Genomic DNA, 21,946 nt, shown 5'->3' with positions numbered 1-21,946 from the left:
ACCAAAGCTACTCCTCACCCCTGTTCAATTTGAAATAATTGAGAACATTTCCCTGAAAGTATCACCCCAGTGGAGTCATTTCATCCAAGGTGTATGACTTGAGACTCCACCAAGACAATATTGAACACACCCAGTGGAAACCGAAAGCATTATAATGAACTACAGCAGAACAGAGAGAAGGAAATCCATGGCCGAGCGGAGGCCAAGTACTACATACACACCTCCAGTTATTCCGCACTTGGCGGGGTTGGAGAAACCACAAGACCAGTTCCTCAAAATTGATCAGTGCGACGTTTTGGTGGTTGGAACTGGGCTTCAGGAAAGTATCTTGGCAGCTGCATTATCATGGCAAGGTACTCAAGTGCTCCATATTGACAACAAACCATACTATGGTGATTCGAGCTCAACCATGACCATTGAGCAGTTGAAGAAATGGTGTGCTGACGTCAATCAGGGAAAAATTCCCCATTTTCAGGATGCGCAGATTTATATACCAGGAGGTAAATTGAGTAATCAGTTCAACTCTAGAGATTATGGTATCGATTTAACACCAAAGATCATGTTTTGCCAATCAGATTTGTTGACATTGTTGGTCAAATCACGTGTTTACCGTTACCTAGAGTTTCAATCATTATCCAACTTTCATGTATTTGAAAATGACGACTTTCAACAGAAAGTCAATGCAACAACAAAGCAGGACATATTCACCGACAAATCGTTATCGCTCATAACGAAAAGATATTTGATGAAGTTTTTGAAATTTATCTTGTTGGACTCTGATTACAAGCAAAGGGTAAAGCCGTACGCAAATGAACCTATTCAGAAGTTTTTAAAGGAGGAGTTCAAACTTGAAGATCCTCAAATCAATGAGTTGGTTTTTTCCATTGGGTTGAGTTACAAGGAAGATATCAATACAAAAGAGGCACTTATCAAAATCAAAAGATTCTTGTCGTCGTTTGATGTCTATGGTAAATTCCCATGCATGGTTTCCAAATATGGAGGTCCAGGCGAATTGGCTCAAGGATTTTGCCGTAGTGCAGCAGTTGCAGGTACAACTTACAAACTAAACACAAGCTTAGTTGATTTTGACCCGATGTCCAGGATCGCTCATTTTGATGATGGTTCTCATATCAAAATTAATGAGAAGGTTATCATTTCGCCCACTCAATTGCCCAAGTTTCTTCAATCGAGCTATAATCAAGTAACTGAGGGTTTACAACCACACTATGTTACCAGATTAATCACTGTTGTGCGCCGCGATTGCAACGAATGGATATCACACAATGAATCACTGGCTATTGTGGTTTTCCCACCTCATTCTTTACCCACAGAGAATGAATACTCAGTTCAAGTTATGATACAAAATGGAAGTTCTGGAGTTTGTCCTGAGGGTCAATCCATCTGGTTCAGTCAAACAGTTGAACAGGACTTGAGTCGTGCCAAAAGGGATTTGGAGTCTGCTTACACCAAGATGGAGTCGTCCTTGCTAAGAGAATCTTCAAATGATATTGACGAGATCCTAGATGAAACTGATTTTGTTGTCAACCAAGAGGGAACTCCAGTCTTGGCAAATTCGTTCAAGTTGGGATCTCATTTGCAAAATTTCCTTCCTCAAGAGAAGTTGGAAGTAGTTTGCAAAGTAGGGTACGTTGAAAAGACTTTCATTGCAAATGACTTGTCAAACATATTCAAACCAAGTAAGGAAAACAATATTGTGTATAGAGACACACCCGACGCTCAAGATCAAATATTTTTCACCAACACTCCAAGCGCCGAATTATCATACGACGGAGTTATAACAGACGTCAAGTCAATATATCAAAGGGTAACTGGAACCACTGATGATTTCTTTGATGTTGATTTTGAAGACGAGGAAGATGAATACGATAGGAATAACCAACCGGTGATACCACCTAAAAGGTCGTCTGTTATAGGAGGTATTGTCGGTGGCGGGTCTGGAACTAGCTTGGCTGCCTTACGTGAACAACACGATGAAGGTATAAGTGATAATGCGATTGACAGTGACGAAGACATGGACGACAGCCATGCTCCATTTGGCGCAGAAGAAATGGAATTGTAACTTATTTAGAGAGAGAGAATGACTGTTTGCAAAACGGTAATTTGTGTAATATCTAATACTCAGTTTAAAAGAGAAATATTGTAGAGGGGGTTAGTATTAAATCATTGTGTATAGAAATAGCGTCAACGATGTTTGATATTTTTTTTTTTCGAATTTTGCAACCAATCTTCAGCAAACTTAGCATCACTTCAAAACCAACCAGGAAATAATTAGTCAGGAAGTTTGCTGAGTTGTCATATCCATGTGAATACGTTCCGTTGTCCGAATCAGGTGGATCCCATGCTTGACCAGTCGTATGCAAAAATCAACCGCATCCTTCGATTAGACAAGCACTGGACACGAATGCACATCACAGAACTTCAAAAGACAAACGCTTAATAATATCACCCCAGTTGGCTTTGAAGTATTATGTATTTTAGTTGTAAACTTCAAGTTTTGGTTGTGTCTCAATCGATGACTGACCTAATCACGTGAGAACAAACAAAATAGGGCTGTGTCCCTACTTTTTTTTTTTTTTTTCTTCTCACATCACTTTCCTCTCTCGAGTGAAAATTATTACAATTTCTACGCTTCTTCCCCTTCTCCCATTTTCAGACTAAGATAAAACTTGACGACGAAGACCAACAGGTTCAGAGCAGTATTTATCACATAAAACACCAAACATAGGAATTTAACAATGTCTGATATCGAAGTTGAAGTTGAAACCGAACAAGTTGTTGCTGAATCATCAGTTTCAATTGAAGACGCTTTGAAGGTTGTCTTGAGAAACTCATTGGTCCACGATGGTCTCGCTAGAGGTTTACGTGAAGCTTCAAGAGCTTTGTCCAAGCGTGAAGCTCAACTCTGTGTCCTTTGTGACTCAGTTACTGAGGAGGCTATCATTAAGTTGATTGAAGCTCTCTGTAACGAACCAGAAGAAAAGATTCCACTTATCAAGGTTTCTGATGCCAAGCTTCTCGGTGAATGGGCTGGTTTATGCAAATTGGACCAAGATGGAAACGCTAGAAAAGTTGTTGGTGCTTCATGTGTTGTCATTAAGAACTGGGGACAAGATTCTGACGAAAGAAACATTTTGTTGGAAAGTTTTTCTCAATAGATTTATAGTTGATTCATTAATTGCAAATTTGTTGATTTTTTGCTGTGGAGTAAAGTTGTAGTGCATGAATAGCGATAGCCCTGTGTTGCATCATACTACGAGAGTGATCTCTACTGCAGATGGGCTCTCTTCAGAGAAGTGGGGTTTCTCGATAAGGTGTATCTCCGACGAAGCCTGGCGCTACGCAGACAAATTTAGTCTCACAAAGACTTCTGTTTCCGACGAGGAAACTTCGCTAACAATCTCAAGCATGTCACATTTCGGGCGGAACTCCAACTACAACTAAGATCAACACCCGTGACTGTGAATGGACTCTTTGGTGGCTTGTTCCAGAACTTCTGTCTGATTTGATATGTGCCACAAAACCACATTATTGTACTTTTACCAATCTTTCCTAATTAGGAAAGAATAGTGTTATTGTGTTTCCCCCTTAACGTTTTTCAAAACTAACCCTTAATGACGAGCTAGTTTTTGGAATTGTCTAACCGGATAAACAAACCGATAGGTATATATCAATGACATGTGGCACATTACCGAGGTACAACTAAAAGTGCACATCACTGGACATCGATCTATCCCTTCTGCAAGTCTATTTTTATAATGCAAGTTTACTCTAGTTCGAAATCGATCATAGGGTTTTTGATTCTAGAGCAACCTACGAGAATACGAGGCGGCTATTCGTGATTGTTTCAGCTATTACCTCTTTCTTTAACTCTTCAGGAAGAGGCATGTCTTTTTAAAGAGTTAGTCTCTCGTACATTAAAAAGTTAATCCATTTTGCAGTTTGTGTATTTTATGCATCTCTTCAAGCAGCAATCTTTGAATTAATTCTCCAAATGGGGTAAAGAAGTTTCTAAACAAAAATACAGGAACCCGCAATTCAAGAAAATCTTAATGGCACGGCTCTGTCAACGGTAAGAATGAATATATAAATATATATTATGGACGTCTGACACCTACTTTTAGTTTCTCTTTCTCTCATCAATCAACCAATGCAACGCTATATTCTACTATACATTTACTTACTCGCCACGGTCTTTGCTGCAGTATGGCCATTTCAACAAGAGGAGAATACATTGGGTGCCACACCTTCGACACCATGGTGGGAAGGCATTTTTGGAGGTGCAACCAGCACCTCAGCTCAATCTTCGTCTACCGAGCAGCAACAAAGTCAACAACAACTGTCAAGTGTCGTAACGGAGGCTTCTAGTACCACAACACCCACATCATCTAGTCAACCATGGTATGCTGGTTTATTGGGAGGATCAACCAGTTCAACTCAAGCAAGCAGCACACCGGCGCCTTCTTCTACCTCACAAAGTGAAAGAAGCTCATCGCAATCTGCGTCATTATCGATACCGGCAGCATCGACTAATTCAGAATCACCATTTGGGGGTTGGCTCGGAGGTATATTTGGAGGAGAGTCGAGTGGAAGCTCATCTCAAGCTCAATCCACAGATGAGACAGAGCTGAATTCAGATGGTGACGGTGTTGCAAATCCGTACTCGCCGGTGAATGTCACATGTTCTGCAGACGTTCTTGTTCGTGAAGGTGACGGTTTATCTGAGGGGGAGAAGAACTACATTGAAGCTAAGCAAGAGCAGACGAACAAATTTTTGATCAGCTTTTTAAACAACAGAGCCAACTTGAGTAACTTTGATGCTGAATCGTTCATCAACGATAATTCAGATGAACACAATATAACAATTGGTTTGTCGTTTTCAGGTGGCGGATACAGAGCTATGTTAGCAGGTGCAGGATCGATTTTGGCTCTTGATAACAGATTTGAAGATTCAAACACAAATGCCTTAGGTGGTCTTTTGCAAGCGTCCACCTATTTAGTTGGACTTTCAGGTGGATCATGGATGGTTGGCACATTAGTTTTGAATGATTGGATTTCTGTTGAAAATATATTGAACGGATCTTCGCAAATCTGGGACCTTGAGGCTTCCATTTTGAATCCAAATTCTGGCGATTTGATAACTTTGGCTAGATTTTACACTGGAGTTGGCACTGCTATCGTTAGCAAAAACCGGGCTGGGTTCAACACTTCCGCAACTGACATTTGGGGTAGGGCTTTGAGTCATCAATTCTTGGATGATTCCAGTGGTGGTGCCAACCTTACTTGGTCCAGCGTGCGTAACTTGACTAGTTTCAAAGACCATTCAATGCCTTATTCTATATTAGTCGCTAACGGTAAAACAATTGAGGATACAGAGATTAGCTCAAATCTGACATTTATTGTGGAGATTTCACCTTACGAGCTGGGTAACTTTGACACGTTGAATGCGTTTGTGGATACCGAATACTTGGGTTCTAGCCTTGAAGATGGAGAATCACATCAGTGTGTTAGGAATTACGATAACGCAGGTTTCATCATGGGAACTTCGTCATCCGTATTCAATGAGGTCTTTGCTAACTTGGATGATTACGACGTTAGCACTGTTCTTAGACCCATTTTCGATCAAATAATGTCCGTGGTAACTGACACCAAGGGTGATGTAGCAGTTTACAAACCCAATCCATTCTTTCAATCATCATATGCACAAATTGATACTATTGTCAATAACAATACCTTGTCGTTAGTTGATGGTGGTGAAAACGGTCAAAATGTTCCATTTTATCCATTGATTCAAACCGATCGTGGCGTTGACGTCATCTTTGCTTTCGACAATAGTGCAGACACTGAACAAAACTGGCCCAACGGAACATCATTCACAGAAACTTACAAATGGCAATTTACCAATCAAGGAAAAGGGACCCCCTTCCCATATGTTCCAACAGTTGACACATATTTAAGTGAAGACTTGAAAGAGAAGCCAATTTTTTTTGGTTGCAATGCCTCTGCTTTATCCAACATTATTGAGTTTCATGATGAAAAGGACTTGAATGAAACTGATGTTCCTTTGATAGTTTACTTGTCCAATCACCACGAATCTTATTTAGCAAACTTTTCAACCTTTAAGTTAGCCTACGACAATGCAGAAAAAACTGGAACTATCCGTAATGGATATGAAGTTATGTCGAGAGGTAATTTAACAGAGGACTCCAATTGGGCCACTTGTGTGGGATGTGCCATCATCAGAAGACAACAAGAAAGATTGGGTGAAGAGCAAAGTGAAGAGTGTGCTAAATGTTTCCAAGAATATTGCTGGACGGGAACCGCAGAAGATGCTCCTCAAGTATCAGCCTTTGGATCTGGCCTGAGTAGTAGCTCATCTAGTTCATCCGTCTCCTCCAGTTCAACTGTCTCCTCAAGCTGTCAACGCAACAATTCATCAATTGCTGGTGAATCCAGAACTAGCAATTCACTGTCTACAACCACTGACTCTTCAGCCACTACCGCTACCGGAGGCGGTATAGTGATTATTGGTGGACCAAATCTTGGAAGCAGTTCTACCCCTGCCGAATCTACAACTGAGCCCACAATTGAGCCCACAACTCCGGTTGAATCAACTACTACCAACGAGCCTACAACTTCGAACGGACCCACCACTTCGAACGGACCCACCACTTCGAACGGACCTACAACATCAACTCCACCAAGCTCTTACACCGGACATGGAATCAGAGCAGCTTCTTCTTCTTCTTCTTTCTTTATCGTTGCCGTTCACTTGTGTATGACATACCTTGTGACATTCTTTTGATACGTTATACTAGATACCCTTTTCTGTTTAATAAAAATCTAGACTTGACATCTACCTCTGGTGGCACTTACTGATGCAAATATTTTTTCGAAACCGGACGCGCATTTTGCTCTACTCCATTCAACCTCTTAATATGATGAGTAGCTTTGATAATTATGAGAGACAAATTCAGCGTCTAGCAAGAATAAGGGGTCCAGGGTATGTTATCGAATTTGTATATTAGCCTAACGCGTAATTACTAACCAATGCGAAAGGAAACGTGTGATTCAAGCTCAAAAATTGGAAATTGTTGATGACCCACAATCAACATTAGAGGATGATAACACGGGTGCTCAAAGTACTGGAGCTCCCCATGTTGAAGCAGAGCATGAAAGTCTATCATCTGAAGTGAAACTGGATATTCACACTCCTTCACAGAGACGTAAAAGAGGTAGGCCGAAGAAGAATAGAGCAGCTGGACGCAAGCGACGTTCATCGGTCAAGCCAATGCATGATTCAACATCATTGCGCAGCAGTGATTCTGAGACACCACTTGATGCTGTATTAACTGAAATTCCAGTTTTGGCCCGTGAATCACTGAAACAAATTCGCCAGTTTCTGGCAATGCCATTCACTATTGATTTGGATCCAATTCGAGAGTTCATTCTTAGTGAAAGTCATCATCAAGGAGATGGAATTGAACAGCTTGTAGACAAAAAAGCAATTGGTGCTTTGGAAATTCTACGAAGCTTGATCGATGATTTCAAAACAGATGCTCCTTATATTGATCAATTCAAGAATCACGTCTTAGAAGCAATTGATCAACTTCGAGACAAGACGGCACACCTCAATCAAACAGCAATGTACATCTCAAAGATACAAAAGGAAAAAGCTAAACTACGACAAATGATTGTGGAGCTGAAGCGTCAAAGCAAACAAATAGCAACGGAATTGGCTGGAATGAAAAAGAAAGAGAGCAAAAGCAAATTCGAACATGATTGGATTACGTCGATACACGAACGAATGAACACTTTGAAACAACAAGTACAGGAGAGCGCTCCTCCAACGCAGAATTACCTGGATACCGTTGAAGGGCAATTGAACAATTTAAGATTGCTTCTTAACCCCGAAGTAGGGGTTGCTTCGAAATTGAATGTTGTTAATGAAAAATTAAAAGAAAAGGAGGCAGAACTTTGAATTGGAAACGAGAAAGAAGAGACGGTTTCTCCAGGAGTGATATACACTGGCCATATAAGTGAATAGCTGAGATTCTACACTTATCTCTCGAAATTGTTGATGTATTAATACACGTTTGTAACATATTCCACCCCTTGAGCAAACAAACAAATACCACCACTACCACCACTACCACCACTACCAGCAACATCACCGGACGTTCCTACTGGTCTAACGCTATTCCGTCTCTCGATCAATTGTCATCCTTGACCAATGCCATGATCATTCTATATAAGTAAAAGAAAAACATCACCAAATGGAATCCCAACTTGAGAAAACTCTCCTTCTTATGCTTTGACAATGTTCTGAATATTTCAGTAGCATCCAACAAATGATTTTTGGTGTAAAACTTGTTGACATTGTAAGCCAACAATGGCAAATTGAGCAAAAAGCAAAACCAATAACCATTGACCAAAAACAACAATGCTATGAAAGCATGCAAGCCTGCTTCAGGGATAAACCAAGGATTCAACTTGTTACATAATTCGATAGGATTGATGTAGTCACACTCTAAATCAGAGTACATGATTGTGAAAAACACTTGGGAAAACAAGTTAACGGCATTGACAACAACCGCAAGAATAAATAACCTAGGTTCTCAGTTGTTAGTTCCATGCTCGAAATAGGAATGGGGGAGTATAGTTTTGTATCACGTACCATCCTTCACCGTTCATTGTTGCAGTAGATCTTTAAGGAGATAATTTCAACTTTTTTAGCAAAGATTTTTTTTGAAATTGACATCGATGAACATTTTTGATTTTAATTTTGGTTTGTTTTTTTTCTTCTGTGACGATTGTTTGTTGCTTGTGCCTTTTTCTGTCATTGAGCGCAATTTTGATAAGCATAGACGAGAGGGACAGAAGCAATGGGCTTAGAGGGAGAGAGGTAGTGGTTGCGGGATACATAGGACTAGGAGAGATACTTTATTTAATACGGATATTACCATCTTTGTTGAGTTTGAGGGAGTTCGTGTTTGCAGATTAGCCATGGGCGATTTCTTTAATGGCACACGAGCATAATGTGACCTGCTTCCGCTGGTGATGCGACGATTTTCCACATGAAGGGACACAGGGTAAGCTACAGCAGAGTTCCTCGCCCTAAAATTCCTTCACAACTCTATCCATATTTCTCTACTCAGCCACCCTTGGGAAATAATTTTCTATATAAAACATAAGCATCATATCTGTAAGCATTGGAGATGTGGATGCCATCAAGGGTTCTCAACCGTTTGAAAAACATAATCGTTGAACTTTGATATACTTCTCTTGCCTTTATGGTACGCATCTCCCTCCTGGTTTCCAACTGTTGTTGAAATGCTTCATCTCGTGCCTCCCATTCATGGGTACAATTCAATTCATCCAACCTTTCCGTAAACACCTCTATGTCTTCCACTGTTGCCAAATCAATCTCAACTTCAGCCTCGTTAGGTGTGAATACAAAGTCATAAAATGATCCATTGAATGAATTCAATCTCTGGTCAAGCAAAACCAACTTGTCACTCGAATTTTTGAGATGTTTCAAGGTGAGGTAAAAGTTAGTCAAGTTGTTGCTCACTAACCACACTTTTTTCAAACTTGCCAAAGGAGATAATGGTTCAATAGACTCCAACTTGTTGAAATTTAAATTCAAGTATTGTACATTTGGAAACAACTTGGCAAAGTTAGCTGGCAAGTGAGTCAAATTCATGGCAGATAAAGTCAACTCATTTATGAACGGGAATGCACAGTTTGGCAACAATCGATTACCTGATAAATCCAACGACCTCAATTGATCACAAAGTGGAACAGATTCACCCCAAATTCGGCTCATATATGGCTGTGACTTCATAGATGCCCGCTCAATAAGGTTACGTCGGGGAAACTCCAACTGAGTAATCACATTACCATCAAACTTCACACATAATAATTGCCTCATACCCTTGAGATCCAAGCAATTTAAATTGTTTTGGTTGATCAACAATTTTCTCAATCCGGTATTAGCACAATCCACTTTTGATATTCGATTCTTATTACAATTCAAAATCCTCAAAGCAAGAAGGTGGTCGATACTCTCTATCGTTTCAATCAAATTATTAGACACGTTCAATTCCTGGAGATTGGTCAACTCGTATCTTTTCATATTCAAATTTTTGAGCTTGTTGAAAGACAAATCTAAGTAAAACAAATTCGACAACTTTTGCAAGCCGCTTATATCATCAATCTTGTTATGCGATAGCTTCAACACCGTCAAGTTGATGTTTCGGGAAAAATTCGTTGTTTCTGTCAAAATATTATGGTCAAGCGTGAGACGATGCAAATCTCTCAATTCACGAAACGAACTTCTGTCTTCAACCTCATTTCCAGACAAATCAAGATCAACAATACTATGAGGTAAACCAGCCAAATATTTTATGTGATTGCCTGCTGCATTCAACTTTTTCAACTTGGGCAAGAACTCAAACAAGTCCACGAGGGAGCTCAACTCGCAGCGAGACAAATCTGTCTCCTCAACATCTTGCCAAGAAGAAACGCCTAGCTTTAATTCCAAAACTCGATTCAAGGTAGACACTAGCTTCTTTCGAGATTCGGAAAAGGAAGTGTCAACCAATTGGGATAATTTTGTGACATCACCCACAACAACTCCATCTTCATGTTTGTCAAAGCTTTGACTGAATGAATTGGGCTCCTGAAATGATACTTCAAAGTTGTTCTTTCTCATTTTTGAGTTTTCTTTTTTCAAAATGCCCGGCAATTCCACCTCATTGTCAGTCAAGTCGGCTATATTATCCAATGTTTTATTTTGTGAGTCCGTACTGATCCATTTAAGATTGACAGGATCAAAAAACATACCCGGGTAATCGTGAGATAAACATATATCTGGCTCCATTTTTCCATTCACAAGAGGTGTAATGAAGTCGCTTCGCAATTTGTTGATTGGCTTCAATTTTATGGTTCCCATCGTATCTTCTATTTCTCCATCCATGTTCAACGATTCAAGTTGATCCAGTTGGTCGCTTTCAAGAGTCCTCGATGATGTAAGTTTCCCACCGCCCAGTTCAAAGTCCTGCGTATGCATGGATCTTTGCATGTCATTCAATTCCTCCACCATCTCAGACTGTGATTCAAATGTCACGTCTGAATTCATCTCATCTACCTTCATTTCGCTGCGGCTCTCAGAGTCATTGGTAATGGAAGTGAATTCGTTGGAAAGCCGGTTATTCTCATTCACTGCATCAACTGGGACACTGTTTCCCTCAGAGCTGTACCCTGTACTGAATGATGCATAGTGGCTATCATGATCATCAACGGGTTGCAGTGGAGTCCTCTTTGGGGTCGATGTTGCCGTCTCTTTGGAAACGCTCCTCATTCGTTCAATATTCCACTTGTGACCCTTTTGAACAAGCTTGGAGAATAGATTTTCTGCATTCTCTTTGTATGCGTTGGTAGTATAGGAATCTGTCTTGGTGAAATCCTTGATGCTTAGTTTCGGCGGTATATTCGACGCTTGCAAATTTTCAATCAATGCAGGTTTTTGTAACTTGGGTTCTCTAGAGTCTGGTCGGACATTAGCTTGCGCTGGGGTATTTGCCTTGGAAACGCCCTGTAACACTCCCTCGAGCTTGTCCCTTGTGTATGTATCATAGTTTTCTTTGAATAGTTTCAAGGGAGATACTGGCTTGAATTGGTTCAAATCAATGGCCACTGGGTACAGTGTGGATGAAACTCTTCGGGTTGTACCCACTGGCGTGGAGGTTACAGAAGATGCGGTTGTCTCTTTGTTTGACATCTCCTTGGAGTCGTGAAACCTATCTTGCAAGTTTTTCCCAGCTGGACTTTCGATTGCTGATCGCCATGGAAGATTTTCATTCATTTGAATATCAGAATTGTGAATTACCGTACTGCTAGGTTGAAACTCCATGGATCTAATCTTTTGATTTAAAAAGTTGTCCTTTGAATTGGTGCTTGGGTTTTCGGTGGTTGAAGGTTGAGTCCATTTTTCATTCAACTCTTCTGGCACCCCCTGAGGAAAAATTTTTGAAAAATGTGAACTCTGATGCAGCGAACTATGCTGATCATCATCAACAAGTCTGCTTCCACCCAATTCTTTTGACCTTGCATTTGGATGAGATTTGTGATGAAATGTGTTTGGGACAGAAGGTTGGGGAGAATCTTCATTGTCATGTACCAAAAGTGAGCTCTTATTTCCTGAAAAGTTTGTATTTGGCACATACTTTAACTGTTTTTGGTATACTGATGGTTGTCGAGGGTTAAAAAATGAGGGTTGTGAGGTTTGGTGGTTTGAAGTAGCCTCTGGTTGATTCTCCTTAGACATGGACTCTTTTGAACTTACAGTTCTTTTCAAATTAGCTTCCCGTTGGTCTCTAACTTTGTCTCCCATTTTCAAATCAACTGCACTGGTGTCATCGAGAACCATTGTGTTCTTTGTACGTCAATTGTTGTTTTGGTTGTAAAAGTTGATTTTGGTCTTTTGTTTACATTTTTAAAAAAGCAGAAGAAGATCATATTAAAAAGAGACACAAAAAGCAGTCACTTGTTTTCGCAACTAAGCATATCAAAGTAAACTTATCGATCACCACCCAACCCCAGAGCTCACAATAGGGTGGGCAATTATAGTTGGAGCAGCCCATTGAATCACTCTATAGCTCGTGATATTGGGGTGGTATAGCACTTGATAGAATCATAAGTTAAACCTAGCATTAGATATGAATTGTGTTCAAGCGCACTTTGATATCCGGAGTTAGTTGCAGAATCATAATAGATAAATGGGACAGAGGCTGTTATGTACAATTGCTGGATCACTCTGTCAAGATTACAGCAGGCATTACATCCCTGGTGCAATCTAGGAGCAAAGACACCTTTTATTAAGCATGAATCATTTCAAAGCTTCAATGATCCACCAAGGTCCCACATGTATAGTAGCTCACTCGAGTGTGCCTATAGCTCTTTTGCAATCTAATTGATCAATTCTATCAAATATCCCTATCATCATCTCAAATCATCTCAACTCACCCCAGTTACTCATTTTACAAATCTAGTCGAGCAAACCAATCGCGTGAACCACGCACCCCTTTACCCAAAAGCCAGTTGCAATGGTAATTTTGGCTTCCCTCTTGCCTTTGTATGCTGTTCGCTATTGTAACAACAAAGTGGGTCAAGCTCAAAATCGGCTCTAAAAAAAATTGGTTTGCACTCACTCAATTCGTAAACCCCGACCGAAGAAACAGAAAAATTACACACACAAAAATCTAATTTGTAACTCCAAAACTCTAAAGATTTCCCTTATCCCTTGAATCGCAACTTATTTCACGGATATACACCTTTGCAGTTGACACACTAACCACCAGTAAATAAAGCCAAAAAAAAAGAATCGGGAGAGTTTATAAACGAAGCAGAGTTATAGCATGGCGCATCCTCCTCATTCCCATGACAACAAGAGCTATCAGCCCGAAGAAGTTGAACCCCAATCGGTAAATTACAGCTCTACTACCGCCACCACAACCACCACCACCGCGCTTCCCCTGACACAAGAAGAAATGTACAACAACATTACCCCCAATACGCAATCGATAAACCCTCATACGATATCAAGCACCGCTAGCCATCAACATCAACAAGAACAAGAACTACTTTCGGAATACACGGTGCCCAATCCGCCAGTTTCAACAACACAATCAAATGCGGTTGCGGCGGAGCAAGAACTGATAAGTGGTGGAAGTGGTGGAAGTGGTGGAAGTGGTAGTAGTGGAGGGGCCGTAATAGAGCAACCTAGAACTTTATGGATGGGTGATTTGGACTCGTGGCTAGATGAACAACAAATAACCGATCTTTGGTGGAATTTGCTCAAAAAGAAAGTTGGTGTAAAAATTATTAAACCAAAAGCATTGAAACTTGATCCACAATTGCAAGGATTGACCAATTCGGGTTATTGCTTTGTTGAATTTGAATCATTTGAAGATGCACAACAAGCATTGAGCTTGAATGGACAGTTGTTGCCGGATATCGCCATGCCTTCACAACAACTATACCCGAATAATCCGGATAATCAGAAAAAGTACTTTAGGTTGAATTGGGCTAGTGGTGCAACATTGAGTGCGCCCATTGTTCAAATGCCAGAATATTCATTGTTTGTTGGTGATTTGTCAGCATCTACTACTGAAGCTCATTTATTGGCGTTTTTCCAAAAGAGGTTCCCCAATTCAATCAAAACTGTGAGGGTTATGACCGATCCGATATCAGGGAAATCAAGATGTTTTGGATTTGTTAGATTCACTGAAGAGCTGGAAAGACAAAGAGCATTGACGGAAATGAATGGGGTTTGGTTTGCTGGAAGACCTTTACGTGTAGCTCTTGCCACACCCAGAAGCACAAATTATCGCAAGTTTAGCAAACCAAATAATAGCCACAACAACAGTACTAATATCCCATTTGCGCCCCTGCATGGTGGTTATTATAGTCCAGACCCTGGTTCTGCAGCTGCGGCGGCGGCAGCGGCGGTGGCAATGCCACCAGAAATGATGTTTATTCCACCTGGCGCACCACAACCGCAAATTGGAGGTAGTCCGTTGTTTGGTTACTTCAATTCAATGGGTAATGATCGATCTCCTGGTGCAATGCAGTTGCCACCAGATTTTGACAATAATTTTTCGGTCCATGATCCACAAAGTGAAGGACAGCCTTTTATGCCTCAATCGTTACCGTTTCTGCCTCTCCAAACTCTTCCGCAGCTGCTGCAACAACAACAACAACAACAGCAGCAGCAGCAACAACTACTGCAACTACAGCAACACCCACAGATACTGCAACCACAATTTTCTGATCCAAACAATACAACTGTCTTTGTCGGTGGGTTATCATCGGAGGTTACAGAAGCAACATTGTTTACATTGTTCAAGCCTTTTGGGGTTATTCAACAAATTAAGATCCCTCCAGGTAAAAATTGTGGGTTTGTCAAGTATTCTACACGAGAAGAAGCAGAGAGGACGATTGCAGCCATGCAAGGGTTTATAATTGGTGGCAATAGAGTCAGATTGAGTTGGGGTAAAGTGTCAGTGAATAACAAAAAGTATCAACGACAGCAACAGCAGGTTGCACAAGCTGCCCAAATGCAAGTAGCGGCGGCATTGTCCATGGGTATGGATCCAGCTTCAGCCATTGCCGCTGCTGCTGCTGCCGCTGCTGGTGGGTTTCCTCCTCCTGTGATGCCTCAGTCACATCCACATCAGGTTCCACCACATATGCTTGGTCCCGGTCCTGGCCCTGGTCCTGGTCCTCAAATAAACATGCCACCGATTCCGCCTCCGCCGTCTATGGGTATACATGTTGCAGGACATCAATATGCTCCTTCATATGATAGTAACATTCCACCACAATCATCGGAGGAAGGGGAATCTATAGAAACATCAAGCACAAGAGCGGGAGTGGGGACCGGTGAGAGTGAACCTTCCTATACAAGTACTCCCGTAAAGGGAAGTGGCAAGGAAGATGAAGTTGCAAGTCGACGTGGTCCACCTGGTGATAAATCTTTTCTGTATGGATATCATGGGGAACAGCAGCAGAACGAAGATGAGCATTTGATCAACTCAATGAATAAGATAAACTTGAATACTGATGATGGATCATAGGGAGGGAGAGAGAGAGAGAGAGAGACAAGATAAGGGACGTAAAAGGATAAATATAGGTAACAGGGATAGGGTATTGGTAAGATGGAATAAAACTCTACTACTAGGCACAAGGAGGGTATACATTTACAATAAAAAAGTTGCTCATTTCAATAATCTCTACACATTTTCTTTTGAAAAAGAACAAGGTATCAAATTAACCTATACAATCAATATAACCCATCAACGAGAAGTGAAAAAGAAAAGGGAGAATGTATAAAACAGCATCGCTGTCGCAATAGCTTTCTCTCACAATCAAGTTCTTTCACCTCTCAATCTTCTAGCTAATTGGATATCCTTCTTTTGAATCGTAACTCTCTTGGCATGGATAGCACACAAGTTAGTATCTTCAAACAAACCAACCAAATAAGCTTCAACAGCTTCTTGCAAAGCACCGATAGCAGACGATTGGAATCTCAAGTCAGATTTGAAATCCTGAGCAATTTCTCTAACCAATCTTTGGAAAGGCAACTTTCTAATCAACAATTCAGTAGATTTTTGAAATCTTCTAATTTCTCTCAAGGCAACGGTACCTGGCTTGTATCTGTGTGGTTTCTTGACACCACCGGAAACTGGTGCTGATTTTCTAGCTGCTTTGGAAGCCAACTGTTTTCTTGGTGCTTTACCACCAGTGGATTTTCTTGCTGTTTGTTTAGTTCTGGCCATGTTTTACTAAGTTGTGATGTGTTGTGTTGTGTTGTATCAGACCAAAAGAAGAAAAGTAATGGGAAAAAGGGGTGTGAGGGGGTGTGAGGGCAAATTTTTTTTATTATGTTGTTGTGTGCAAACAAAAAGAGACTACAGAGGAAATTGGTTACTATTTACTATAGACAAAAAAACGATATCGGAAAAGTAAAGGAGTGTGTGACGTTGTCTTGCTTATGAAATTCTTGTAGTATTCTTTTTTTTTTTTTTTTTTTCTGTTGTTGTAACAAACAGAACAAGCAACAAGCCAAAGTTTTAAAAATTAAATGTGTGTGTGTGTATGTTGTGTGTGTGTGTGTGTGCGTGTGTGTGTGTGTGTGTGCGAGTCATTCCGACTGAGAATCACATGTGGCAGCACAAGCGATTACCCCCCCACCCTCACACAAAAAAAATAAAAATTGAAAGTTGCGTTATCTCATGTCCTTAAACTTTTTTCTGTAGTGTGTCGAAAAATACATTTGCGACAATATTGGTCATGTGTTTTTTTTTTTTAAAAATACAAGGTCGTGTAAAGTACCTAAGTTCAATCACGTGAATCCTCAAGGAGGCTTCCTCTACAAATAGCTCCATTAATCCCATGACTTTTAAATATGATATAGTATTAACCTATATACTGCTACAACTCTTGCTCCTCTCCCAAAATCAGCTTCTGTACCACAATCTTGTGATTCTAGTCTTCATCATCTTCTTTTGTAATTGGAAAACCCCATACATCAAAGCTTCTGCAGTTGGAGGACATCCAGGTACATATATATCAACGGGAATAACTCTATCGCATCCTCTTACAACTGAGTATGAGTAATGATAGTATCCACCTCCATTAGCACATGAACCCATAGAAATAACCCATTTTGGATCGGGCATTTGATCATAAACTTGTCTCAATGCTGGTGCCATCTTATTGGTTAATGTTCCAGCAACAATCATAATATCTGATTGACGTGGCGAAGCTCTGAAAATAATACCCAATCTATCTTGATCGTATCTTGGTGCTGAAACATGCATCATCTCTACTGCACAACATGCCAACCCAAAAGTGACGGGCCAAAATGATGATTTTCTAGCCCAATTTGCTATAGCATCCAATGAAGTTAATGCATAATCTATTGGACTTGATGCAGTCTTTTCTGACATTAATGGGAAATCAGTTGGTAATTGTTTAGGAGTCAACTCTTTCGAGGATACATTACGTTTGGATATAGTTTGGTATAAAGATGGGAGTTGTCTTATGGATGGAGATGCTGATCTGATCGGCCTTATTTGACCTAACTGTCTAAGCATGGATGTTTTGTTTAATGAGTACATTATTTGTAGTTGGTGTAGACCTTGTGGGTACTGGAATATGTGTAAGGTAATAAGCTAAAAGTGCCGTGGTTTCTGTTTCCAGTAAAGTGCTTGGTTAATGATTTGTAACCTCTATAAGTAAATGGCAATTAAAGAACACCACGGGGGTAATACTGTGTTGGCTAATGATACTGTTTAAAGCAAAAGGGAAAAAGAAAAAAAAAATTCAACTCTCTCTCTCTCTCTCTGTTTTTTGGATTGTGTATTTTGTTTTGTTTGTTAAGCAAAATTCAAAATTTGTTGATTGGACAGAAAAATAAAAACAATAGAGTGTAGCATAGCGTGTCAAAACATTCTATTTTACGACATTGGTTGCAAAAACGGAAAACAACATCGAAGAAATTCTGATTAAAAAACGTGAACTTGTTCGAATCCCCCCTGATGCTTGGGTATTTACAAAACTCGAAAGTTTTACGAATTAGCGGAAATCCAATCAAAGTTGCAACCTGTGAATTCATCACCACAGCAATTGAACAATTGGATTTATCAAGCAAAGAAATTGAAAAAGTTCAACTAACATTCTCAGCGGGCTCAAACACAAATCTCAAAGCCCTTTCTTTGAAAGATAAAAAACTGACTCAGTTTTCAATGGCATCCATCGGTCACGTCTTTAATGGAGTTGAGCACAATAACTTGCGTGAATTGTCTTTAATTGGTAATGATTGCATAAATGAAACCAAAATGGATCAATTTATGGCATTATTGCGCCCATCTGTCAAGTATTTACGATCGACTGAAAGATGGATTAACTTTTATGCATCACACAATCATATGTAAAGCAGAGTGAGTAGTCTGATGGGTTGTTTGTGAAGTGGGTCCCACCTGAATTATTTTCCATGAAGGTTTAACTTTTGGAGTTTGCTGGAAAGGTGGTTGGGCTAATATATTGCTCTCAATACTGAATTCTCTTTTTTTCGTCTATACTCGAATGATACTCTATTGGATCAATTCACTGCGTGGATATCTCTGCAATAACTTTATGCATGGGGTTCATTAGTGGTGTGGCGTTTTTAATGTCGTGAGGAAATTCACGACATTGGCAATCTCGGACAAAAGTTTAATCACACCAAAAGCGGAAACAAAAGAAAACTATGATTTATCCGTGTAATTCAAAGCAACCTGGGGAAGTCAACCACCACATGAGGATGCTCAAACAAAATACGTTCCTCATGTCATGCGAGCAATACTGCTGCATATTTGCCTCGCTTTTCCCCAAATTATTCGTATCAGGAACCATGGCATGGTCTTTGTATGTCATGTTGGTGATTGTGCCCAATTACACTGAATCACAATTCGCATTGTACATACAGTCAAGCATAGCCATACTACTATTTACCCTTTGTATGATTGCGTATTTCAGAACTATACATACAGGTCCTGGGTCTCCCTTGGACTACCCACAGTTGAAAATTGACCATTTTTCGGAAAATCCATTTGATGATAGTCGTGGCTTGAACGGCACCACTGGTCCAAGACCAAATCAAGAACCGCCTGAGTTCATGACTGTGCATACATTGAAACTTGGAGGGAACCAGGGATTCCGGTATTGCGGTAAATGTAATTGTTGGAAACCTGATCGCACTCATCATTGTTCGAAATCGGGGAAGTGTATTTTGAAAATGGATCATTATTGTCCTTGGTTTTCCATATGTATTGGGTACTTCAACTATAAGTTTTTCGTTCAGTTCTTGTATTATACAGCAGCATATTGTTGGATTGCATTCGGAATTACTTTCAAGATCTTGTATGATATTTTCGCTACTGACAAATACCAAGAAGATTACATTTCTATAAACTTGATCCTCCTATGTGTACTATCATTAACATTTGGTATATCATTAGGATTATTCGCTGCTTTTTCCTTATACATGATTAGCAAAAACACCACAACGATTGAATTTCAAGAACAGAGATGGAACTATCGTGGTATTGATCGATACAATTATGAATTTGATGCCAATGGGAAACAAAAGAAATTGTCAAATATATTTGATCTTGGTAAACGGCGAAATTTCAAGGAAGTGTTTGGTGATGGATGGTGGACGTGGTTGTTGCCGGTATCCGTTACTGAAAAAGTTGCCAATGCGGGATTTAGGAATGGCATCAATTTCAAAATCAATGACGAGGTTTATAAGAAATGGTGTCATAATGCTGAGCTACAGAATCAGTTGAATGAGCAATTACTGAGTTTCAAAGATAGAGTAAGAAGGGAGAGAGAAACTTATGTAGAGGTATAGATGTGTTAATGGGAATTCTCTTTCGAAAAAATCTTCGTGAAGTCGGCATTATCGAAGAATTGGTAAACAAAAAAAAAAAAAGTTTCACGCCAGCAATCACCCTAGAGCATAACCCCCATCAACGAACACACACTGCACTAGCTAGCCTCTCCCTGTCCCCGTAATGTACACACAGCTCCCCTTTGACGAGCTTAAAGTGGATCCCAATCAAAAGAAAAGAATAGCGTACTTTTACGATGCCGATATAGGAAACTATGCCTATGGGGCTGGGCATCCAATGAAGCCACATCGTATAAGAATGGCCCACTCACTCATAATGAACTATGGGCTCTACAAGAAGATGGAGATCTATCGTGCTAAACCAGCCACGAAGCAAGAAATGTGCCAGTTCCACACTGACGAGTATATCGATTTCATAAGTCGAGTTTCTCCTGATAATTTGGACATGTTTAATAAAGAAAGCGTCAAATTTAATGTAGGTGACGATTGTCCGGTATTTGATGGGTTGTTTGAGTATTGTGGAATTAGCGGTGGTGGATCAATGGAAGGTGCCGCAAGATTGAATCGAGGCAAGTGTGATATTGCCATCAATTATGCTGGTGGATTGCATCATGCAAAGAAATCAGAAGCTTCAGGGTTTTGTTACTTGAATGATATCGTATTGGGTATAATTGAATTGTTGAGATATCATCCACGAGTGTTGTACATTGATATTGATGTTCACCATGGTGATGGTGTTGAAGAGGCATTTTATACGACTGATCGAGTAATGACATGTTCATTCCACAAGTATGGTGAGTTTTTCCCCGGTACTGGTGAATTGAGAGATATTGGAGTGGGGAAGGGGAAATACCACAGTGTTAATGTTCCTTTAAGAGACGGAATTGATGATGCTACATACAAGTCCATTTTTGAACCAGTGATTTCTAAAATTGTTGAGTGGTATCAACCATCAGCCATTGTTCTACAATGTGGTGGTGACTCTTTGAGTGGTGACAGATTGGGATGTTTCAACCTTTCAATGGAAGGTCATGCCAATTGTATCAATTTTGTTAAATCATTGAATATTCCATTGATGGTGTTGGGTGGTGGTGGATACACCATGAGAAATGTAGCCAGAACATGGGCTTATGAATCGGGGTTATTAAACAATGTGAAGTTGCCAGCAGAGTTGCCATACAATGAATATTATGAATATTATGCGCCAAACTATACATTGGAGGTGCGTCCATCAAACATGTATAATCAAAACTCACCCGAATTTTTAGACAAGATCATGACGAGTATTTTTACCAATTTGGAAAACACCAAACATGCACCATCGGTACAAATGAACAATGTGCCTAATGATCCTGAAGATTTAGGTGATGTTGAGGAAGACAATGCCGAAGCAATTGATACTAAAGGTGGATCTGAAATGAGTCGAGATACACAAATCCAACCAGACAATGAGTTTTATGAAGAGGATGATAAAGATGCTGGGGAAAAGAATATTGAGGAAAATGGCAAAAGCGAGGGGGGCAATAATGGTGAGACTACTGTTGCCGTAGATGAAGATGTCAAAATGGATGAAGATGACAAAGATGACACGCAGAATAACACTATTGAGGATGACAAGACTAAAGATGAAACTGTTGATGTTTCAATGTTGACGGAGGAAGAGTTGAAGGAAATCGAAGCCATGAATGAAGCTGCATTGAAGCAGGTAGAATAGGTGAATTTGTAGTTTAGAAAAGAAAAAGTATACACTGTATTATTAGGACCAATTTAGACGTAGAGCCAAACTTCTAAATCTCCCCCTCCCCTACTCATTGCGATAAAACTTTCACGAAGTCACTCCACAATTTGCGCACAGAAAAAAAAAAAAAAAAGTTGAACAGAGAGAGAAAAAGTTTAGCGCCCCGGAGCGGCGTTTCTTCTTTCAAAAGAACATTGACAAAGAAAGCGGATTTTATTGCAAAAAAA

General features: G+C 40.0%; 12 protein-coding genes across 12 annotated transcripts; 8 read left to right on the top strand and 4 right to left on the bottom strand. All coding sequences in view use genetic code 12, as the record gives it.

Moving 5' to 3' along the window:
* Positions 1-154: 154 nt before the first annotated feature.
* Positions 155-2,080, top strand: CPAR2_808940 (GTPase-activating protein; the record flags this gene model as incomplete). Its single annotated transcript, XM_036808818.1, has 1 exon — positions 155-2,080. The coding sequence occupies one exon, from the start codon at positions 155-157 to the stop codon at positions 2,078-2,080; it is 1,926 nt and encodes a 641-aa protein (XP_036665517.1).
* A 676-nt stretch (positions 2,081-2,756) lies between these two features.
* RPS12 (40S ribosomal protein eS12) lies at positions 2,757-3,176 on the top strand (the record flags this gene model as incomplete). The annotated part of the gene is made up of 1 exon (XM_036808817.1): positions 2,757-3,176. One exon carries the CDS (start codon positions 2,757-2,759, stop codon positions 3,174-3,176), a length of 420 nt encoding a protein of 139 aa, XP_036665516.1.
* A 992-nt stretch (positions 3,177-4,168) lies between these two features.
* Positions 4,169-6,823, top strand: CPAR2_808920 (uncharacterized protein; the record flags this gene model as incomplete). Its single annotated transcript, XM_036808816.1, has 1 exon — positions 4,169-6,823. One exon carries the CDS (start codon positions 4,169-4,171, stop codon positions 6,821-6,823), a length of 2,655 nt encoding a protein of 884 aa, XP_036665515.1.
* A 73-nt stretch (positions 6,824-6,896) lies between these two features.
* CPAR2_808910 (uncharacterized protein) lies at positions 6,897-7,999 on the top strand (the record flags this gene model as incomplete). The annotated part of the gene is made up of 2 exons (XM_036808815.1): positions 6,897-7,021; positions 7,078-7,999. The coding sequence occupies 2 exons, from the start codon at positions 6,897-6,899 to the stop codon at positions 7,997-7,999; spliced, it is 1,047 nt and encodes a 348-aa protein (XP_036665514.1).
* A 232-nt stretch (positions 8,000-8,231) lies between these two features.
* Positions 8,232-8,712, bottom strand: CPAR2_808900 (cornichon family protein; the record flags this gene model as incomplete). The annotated part of the gene is made up of 2 exons (XM_036808814.1): positions 8,232-8,628; positions 8,696-8,712. 2 exons carry the CDS (start codon positions 8,710-8,712, stop codon positions 8,232-8,234), a joined length of 414 nt encoding a protein of 137 aa, XP_036665513.1.
* A 460-nt stretch (positions 8,713-9,172) lies between these two features.
* CPAR2_808890 (uncharacterized protein) lies at positions 9,173-12,451 on the bottom strand (the record flags this gene model as incomplete). The annotated part of the gene is made up of 1 exon (XM_036808813.1): positions 9,173-12,451. One exon carries the CDS (start codon positions 12,449-12,451, stop codon positions 9,173-9,175), a length of 3,279 nt encoding a protein of 1,092 aa, XP_036665512.1.
* Positions 12,452-13,439: 988 nt separating this feature from the next.
* On the top strand, positions 13,440-15,659 carry CPAR2_808880 (uncharacterized protein; the record flags this gene model as incomplete). Its single annotated transcript, XM_036808811.1, has 1 exon — positions 13,440-15,659. The coding sequence occupies one exon, from the start codon at positions 13,440-13,442 to the stop codon at positions 15,657-15,659; it is 2,220 nt and encodes a 739-aa protein (XP_036665511.1).
* Positions 15,660-15,950: 291 nt separating this feature from the next.
* On the bottom strand, positions 15,951-16,361 carry HHT1 (Hht1p; the record flags this gene model as incomplete). Its single annotated transcript, XM_036808810.1, has 1 exon — positions 15,951-16,361. One exon carries the CDS (start codon positions 16,359-16,361, stop codon positions 15,951-15,953), a length of 411 nt encoding a protein of 136 aa, XP_036665510.1.
* Positions 16,362-17,042: 681 nt separating this feature from the next.
* On the bottom strand, positions 17,043-17,705 carry FESUR1 (Fesur1p; the record flags this gene model as incomplete). Its single annotated transcript, XM_036808809.1, has 1 exon — positions 17,043-17,705. The coding sequence occupies one exon, from the start codon at positions 17,703-17,705 to the stop codon at positions 17,043-17,045; it is 663 nt and encodes a 220-aa protein (XP_036665509.1).
* Positions 17,706-18,125: 420 nt separating this feature from the next.
* On the top strand, positions 18,126-18,521 carry CPAR2_808850 (uncharacterized protein; the record flags this gene model as incomplete). The annotated part of the gene is made up of 1 exon (XM_036808808.1): positions 18,126-18,521. One exon carries the CDS (start codon positions 18,126-18,128, stop codon positions 18,519-18,521), a length of 396 nt encoding a protein of 131 aa, XP_036665508.1.
* Positions 18,522-18,979: 458 nt separating this feature from the next.
* On the top strand, positions 18,980-19,981 carry CPAR2_808840 (palmitoyltransferase; the record flags this gene model as incomplete). Its single annotated transcript, XM_036808807.1, has 1 exon — positions 18,980-19,981. The coding sequence occupies one exon, from the start codon at positions 18,980-18,982 to the stop codon at positions 19,979-19,981; it is 1,002 nt and encodes a 333-aa protein (XP_036665507.1).
* A 163-nt stretch (positions 19,982-20,144) lies between these two features.
* Positions 20,145-21,695, top strand: RPD31 (histone deacetylase; the record flags this gene model as incomplete). The annotated part of the gene is made up of 1 exon (XM_036808806.1): positions 20,145-21,695. The coding sequence occupies one exon, from the start codon at positions 20,145-20,147 to the stop codon at positions 21,693-21,695; it is 1,551 nt and encodes a 516-aa protein (XP_036665506.1).
* Positions 21,696-21,946: the final 251 nt, after the last annotated feature.

The sequence above is a fragment of the Candida parapsilosis genome, contig 005807 (genome assembly GCF_000182765.1).
Source record: "Candida parapsilosis strain CDC317 annotated contig 005807".
Taxonomy (NCBI): domain Eukaryota; kingdom Fungi; phylum Ascomycota; class Pichiomycetes; order Serinales; family Debaryomycetaceae; genus Lodderomyces; species Lodderomyces parapsilosis.
This window is presented reverse-complemented; position numbering and strand designations above follow the sequence as displayed.